The 7,500-nt window shown below is 50.4% G+C and overlaps 1 protein-coding gene across 2 annotated transcripts in view; it reads right to left on the reverse strand.

Annotated features, from left to right (window-relative positions):
* The window catches only part of mbd2 (methyl-CpG binding domain protein 2), a 47,945-nt gene that overhangs the window by 19,552 nt on the left and 20,893 nt on the right, over positions 1 to 7,500 (reverse strand). For both annotated transcript variants that reach the window (XM_081366530.1, XM_081366531.1), the window contains exon 5: positions 2,555 to 2,732. In XM_081366530.1, the coding sequence (XP_081222656.1) occupies positions 2,555 to 2,732 (178 nt within the window). The remainder of the gene's footprint in view (positions 1 to 2,554; positions 2,733 to 7,500) is intronic.

Raw genomic sequence — 7,500 nt, forward strand, 5'->3', positions numbered from 1 at the left:
TTTGTTCTTATTTGCTTGTTTTTTGTTTGTTCTTATTTGTTTGTTTTTATTATTTGTTTGTTTTTATTATTTGTTTGTTTTTATTATTTGTTTGTTTTTATTATTTGTTTGTTTTTATTATTTGTGGTTTGTTTTTATTATTTGTTTGTTTTTATTATTTGTTTGTTTGTTTGTTGGTTTGTTTGTTCTTAATTGTTTTTGTGTTGGTTGGTTGGTTGGTTGGTTGGTTGGTTGGTTGGTTGATCGGTTGGTTGATCGGTTGGTTGATCGGTTGGTTGATTGGTTGATTGGTTGGTTAGTTGGTTGGTTGGTTGGTTGTTAATTGGTTGGTTAATTGGTTGGTTGGTTGGTTAATTGGTTGGTTGGTTGGTTGGTTAATTGGTTGGTTGGTTAGTTAGTTGGTTGGTTGGTTGGTTGGTTGGTTAATTGGTTGGTTGGTTGGTTGGTTGGTTGGTTGGTTGGTTGGTTGGTTGGTTAATTGGTTGGTTGGTAAAGTGGAAACAGTCTAGATCAGCAGTTTAGATCACTTTCTGCTAACCAGCTCTAGCCAGAGTTTTAACCACTATAATCACAACATAACAATTGTTTGCCGATCACAAATTTGCCAGTCCCACTATTAGTGTATGCAGAGGACTAGACGTCTCATCTGTATGCTGGAGGAAAGCCAGACAGAAAACAACTACAGCAGGAAAATCTTATTTCACTTCTGTTTTTCATACAGCAAGCATCCAATTTACCCTCAGAGCCTTGGAGTGAAATGACTCTTGCAGATGAGAATTCGGGATAGTTTCAGCTCGGCTTGAACTGTGACGCCTGATTCCCGACGCTGAGCGACATGCCTCGACTGAGAGGGAACTCGATGAATACATAACACTCTCAAACTTCACATCACATCACTTCTCAATTATACTGGAATATTAACAGGCCGGCTGATCGCACAACAAACCTATCAGAAAACATGTCTTGAACAAGCAGGTTTATGTCCAAACAGAAAGTGAAACGGCTGCATGACATGACTAAATCACATGCATCAGAAAGCATGCTATTAAATAATGCAATATGAATGTATTCATAATGTACATTGTAATGCATTATATCTTTTCATAAATAATCGTAACCAAAGTGAAAATGCATTATAATATTTACAGATTCCTTGTTACATCTGAATATCCTTGATTTTCTTGTGTTGTAATGCATTATACTTTCTAAAGGTGCAAAACTGAATAGACATTATTATAACTGTGGTTATAATAAGACATATGACTGCCCTGCATCATATCTGCTGAATTAAATACTTGTTTCCTACTAATTTTGGCACAAAAAAAATGCCATTTTTATATGCTTTTAGTCAAAATGGTTGAAAGATCTTTGTAAAATCACATTTAATATGATTTAGTAGCTTATTAACTTTTTCGAAACTTTGCGTACCTTCAGGGCTTGGTCCTGATGTGCTAATGCATGCATAAATTGCAGCATTTTATGACAAAATTCAAAATGGCCAATGCCCATAAAACATAAAATGGGTATCATTCGATTCGGCTAAAATCAATTCATTAGAGTTTTATTCGTAGGTGGTGCTGTGCTGAAACGCTGCATGTAGCCTCAGGTCATGCTTGTGATGACATGTACCAAAGTTCGCCTCGATACACTAAAGCGTTGCGGAGATATAGCCTTGCGTCCAATTTGGCGTGCTTTTCGCCTAATTTGTCCAGGCATTATTCGAGAACGGTTGGGTATATCAAAAAGATTTAAAAAACTTTTTTCCAGCATAGTCATGATGTCAATTGCATCGTCTTGAGTCAAGGAATCAGATGAAAAAAATATTTAGTCTCTAGCTCTTATGGTTCAAAAGTTATTAGCATTATGTGGAAATTTGGACATGTGGTGGCGCTAGAGGGTTTGAGTTAGAGACTCCAAAATTGCTGTGGTTAATGTTGGGACTGTCCTCTATCAGTGTGCCAAACTTCACAACTTTTCACCATACGTTTCTATGGGCTTCCAGAGCGGATTAGTTTGGCCCAGTGACGGAAGAAAACGCAAACATGAACCAGATGTTTTCTGAAACATCCAACCAGCGACAGAAAATTACAGATTCTGTGAAAAAAAACATATTAAACTTGTGTTTAAATGGAGTATTTGAACATTTTCTTGTAGATTATAAAGTAAAACACTTTTTCTTGCCATTAAATACAAAACTTTTGACATCTGACTACTATTTTTGTTGTTATTTTGATAAGTGCACTGAAGCTGATACATTGTTGTTGATATTTGATATTTTATTTTTGATAAGATGCAGGGCTGTGTAATTATTACAATGTATTATAACTGTGGCTACAATTATTCACAAGATCATACAATGCAATATAAGGTGGATTACAAAGCAAAATCAATGCTTTAAAATACTTTTATAATGCATTAATAAGGCATCAAGTAAAGTTCTGCCAGACTCGTTTGCTCTTTCATATACAGTAATGTGGAGTTAGATTCTTCACAGATGCGTTAGTCTGAAACACACACACACACACACACACACTCTCACTCACACAGATCTCACCGGATGTCTTCATCAGTGACGGTGAAGGCTTTGCAGAGCGGCTGGGATGTGTTGAGCCATATCGCGGGGTTCTTCTCCGCGGCGCTGGAGGTCTGACCCGTGATGGGCGCTGAGCTCATGTGCAGAGCGCTCGCTATAGCGGACAGCAGCGTCGCGTCCGACGAGTCCGGCCCGATACCTGTTACACACACACACACACACACAGAAGCCGTTACACACAGAGCGCTCGCTATAGCGGGCAGCAGCGTCGCGTCCGACGAGTCCGGCCCGATACCTGTTACACACACACACACACACACACACACACACACACAGAAGCCGTTACACATAGAGCGCTCGCTATAGCGGACAGCAGCGTCGCGTCCGACGAGTCCGGCCCGATACCTGTTACACACACACACACACACACACACACACACACACACACACACACACACACACAGAAGCCGTTACACATAGAGCGCTCGCTATAGCGGACAGCAGCGTCGCGTCCGACGAGTCCGGCCCGATACCTGTTACACACACACACACACACAGAAGCCGTTACACACAGAGCGCTCGCTATAGCGGGCAGCAGCGTCGCGTCCGACGAGTCCGGCCCGATACCTGTTACACACACACACACACACACACACACACACACACAGAAGCCGTTACACATAGAGCGCTCGCTATAGCGGACAGCAGCGTCGCGTCCGACGAGTCCGGCCCGATACCTGTTACACACACACACACACACAGAAGCCGTTACACACAGAGCGCTCGCTATAGCGGACAGCAGCGTCGCGTCCGACGAGTCCGGCCCGATACCTGTTACACACACACACACACACACACACACACACACAGAAGCCGTTACACATAGAGCGCTCGCTATAGCGGACAGCAGCGTCGCGTCCGACGAGTCCGGCCCGATACCTGTTACACACACACACACACACACACACACACACACACACACACACACACACACACACACACACACACACACAGAAGCCGTTACACATAGAGCGCTCGCTATAGCGGACAGCAGCGTCGCGTCCGACGAGTCCGGCCCGATACCTGTTACACACACACACACACACACACACACACACACACACACACACACACACACACACACACTGAAGCCGTTACACACACACACACACACACACACACACACACACACACACACACACACACAGAAGCCGTTACACACAGAGCGCTCGCTATAGCGGACAGCAGCGTCGCGTCCGACGAGTCCGGCCCGATACCTGTTACACACACACACACAGAAGCCGTTACACACAGAGCGCTCGCTATAGCGGGCAGCAGCGTCGCGTCCGACGAGTCCGGCCCGATACCTGTTACACACACACACACACACACACACACACACAGAAGCCGTTACACATAGAGCGCTCGCTATAGCGGACAGCAGCGTCGCGTCCGACGAGTCCGGCCCGATACCTGTTACACACACACACACACACACACACACACACACACACACACACACACACAAGCCGTTACACATAGAGCGCTCGCTATAGCGGACAGCAGCGTCGCGTCCGACGAGTCCGGCCCGATACCTGTTACACACACACACACACACACACACACACACACACACACACACACACACACACACACACACACACACACACACACACACACACACACACACACACACAGAAGCCGTTACACATAGAGCGCTCGCTATAGCGGACAGCAGCGTCGCGTCCGACGAGTCCGGCCCGATACCTGTTACACACACACACACACACACACACACACACACACACACACAGAGAAGCCGTTACACACAGAGCGCTCGCTATAGCGGACAGCAGCGTCGCGTCCGACGAGTCCGGCCCGATACCTGTTACACACACACACACACACACACACACAGAAGCCGTTACACACAGAGCGCTCGCTATAGCGGACAGCAGCGTCGCGTCCGACGAGTCCGGCCCGATACCTGTTACACACACACACACACACACACACACACACACAGAGAAGCCGTTACACACAGAGCGCTCGCTATAGCGGACAGCAGCGTCGCGTCCGACGAGTCCGGCCCGATACCTGTTACACACACACACACACACACACACACAGAAGCCGTTACACACAGCGCTCGCTATAGCGGACAGCAGCGTCGCGTCCGACGAGTCCGGCCCGATACCTGTTACACACACACACACACACACACACACACACACACAGAGAAGCCGTTACACACAGAGCGCTCGCTATAGCGGACAGCAGCGTCGCGTCCGACGAGTCCGGCCCGATACCTGTTACACACACACACACACACACACACACAGAAGCCGTTACACACAGAGCGCTCGCTATAGCGGACAGCAGCGTCGCATCCGACGAGTCCGGCCCGATACCTGTTACACACACACACACACACACACACTGAAGCCGTTACACACAGCGCTCGCTATAGCGGACAGCAGCGTCGCATCCGACGAGTCCGGCCCGATACCTGTTACACACACACACACACACACACACTGAAGCCGTTACACACAGCGCTCGCTATAGCGGACAGCAGCGTCGCATCCGACGAGTCCGGCCCGATACCTGTTACACACACACACACACACACACACACACAGAAGCCGTTACACACAGAGCGCTCGCTATAGCGGACAGCAGCGTCGCGTCCGACGAGTCCGGCCCGATACCTGTTACACACACACACACACACACACACACACAGAAGCCGTTACACACAGAGCGCTCGCTATAGCGGACAGCAGCGTCGCGTCCGACGAGTCCGGCCCGATACCTGTTACACACACACACACACACACACAGAAGCCGTTACACACAGAGCGCTCGCTATAGCGGACAGCAGCGTCGCATCCGACGAGTCCGGCCCGATACCTGTTACACACACACACACACACACACAGAAGCCGTTACACACAGAGCGCTCGCTATAGCGGACAGCAGCGTCGCATCCGACAAGTCCGGCCCGATACCTGTTACACACACACACACACACACACAGAAGCCGTTACACACAGCGCTCGCTATAGCGGACAGCAGCGTCGCATCCGACGAGTCCGGCCCGATACCTGTTACACACACACACACACACACACACACACACACAGAAGCCGTTACACACAGAGCGCTCGCTATAGCGGACAGCAGCGTCGCGTCCGACGAGTCCGGCCCGATACCTGTTACACACACACACACACACACACAGAAGCCGTTACACACAGAGCGCTCGCTATAGCGGACAGCAGCGTCGCATCCGACGAGTCCGGCCCGATACCTGTTACACACACACACACACACACACAGAAGCCGTTACACACAGAGCGCTCGCTATAGCGGACAGCAGCGTCGCATCCGACAAGTCCGGCCCGATACCTGTTACACACACACACACACACACACACAGAAGCCGTTACACACAGAGCGCTCGCTATAGCGGACAGCAGCGTCGCGTCCGACGAGTCCGGCCCGATACCTGTTACACACACACACACACACACACAGAAGCCGTTACACACAGCGCTCGCTATAGCGGACAGCAGCGTCGCGTCCGACGAGTCCGGCCCGATACCTGTTACACACACACACACACACACACAGAAGCCGTTACACACAGCGCTCGCTATAGCGGACAGCAGCGTCGCATCCGACGAGTCCGGCCCGATACCTGTTACACACACACACACACACACACACACACAGAAGCCGTTACACACAGAGCGCTCGCTATAGCGGACAGCAGCGTCGCATCCGACGAGTCCGGCCCGATACCTGTTACACACACACACACACACACACACTGAAGCCGTTACACACAGAGCGCTCGCTATAGCGGACAGCAGCGTCGCATCCGACAAGTCCGGCCCGATACCTGTTACACACACACACACACACACACACAGAAGCCGTTACACACAGAGCGCTCGCTATAGCGGACAGCAGCGTCGCGTCCGACGAGTCCGGCCCGATACCTGTTACACACACACACACACACACACAGAAGCCGTTACACACAGCGCTCGCTATAGCGGACAGCAGCGTCGCGTCCGACGAGTCCGGCCCGATACCTGTTACACACACACACACACACACACAGAAGCCGTTACACACAGCGCTCGCTATAGCGGACAGCAGCGTCGCATCCGACGAGTCCGGCCCGATACCTGTTACACACACACACACACACACACACACACAGAAGCCGTTACACACAGAGCGCTCGCTATAGCGGACAGCAGCGTCGCATCCGACGAGTCCGGCCCGATACCTGTTACACACACACACACACACACACACTGAAGCCGTTACACACAGCGCTCGCTATAGCGGACAGCAGCGTCGCATCCGACGAGTCCGGCCCGATACCTGTTACACACACACACACACACACACAGAAGCCGTTACACACAGAGCGCTCGCTATAGCGGACAGCAGCGTCGCGTCCGACGAGTCCGGCCCGATACCTGTTACACACACACACACACACACACAGAAGCCGTTACACACAGAGCGCTCGCTATAGCGGACAGCAGCGTCGCATCCGACGAGTCCGGCCCGATACCTGTTACACACACACACACACACACACTGAAGCCGTTACACACAGCGCTCGCTATAGCGGACAGCAGCGTCGCATCCGACGAGTCCGGCCCGATACCTGTTACACACACACACACACACACACACTGAAGCCGTTACACACAGCGCTCGCTATAGCGGACAGCAGCGTCGCATCCGACGAGTCCGGCCCGATACCTGTTACACACACACACACACACACACACACACACAGAAGCCGTTACACACAGAGCGCTCGCTATAGCGGACAGCAGCGTCGCGTCCGACGAGTCCGGCCCGATACCTGTTACACACACACACACACACACACAGAAGCCGTTACACACAGAGCGCTCGCTATAGCGGACAGCAGC

This window comes from Scardinius erythrophthalmus, assembly GCF_964197995.2.
Source record: "Scardinius erythrophthalmus genome assembly, chromosome: 5".
Lineage (NCBI taxonomy): Eukaryota > Metazoa > Chordata > Actinopteri > Cypriniformes > Leuciscidae > Scardinius > Scardinius erythrophthalmus.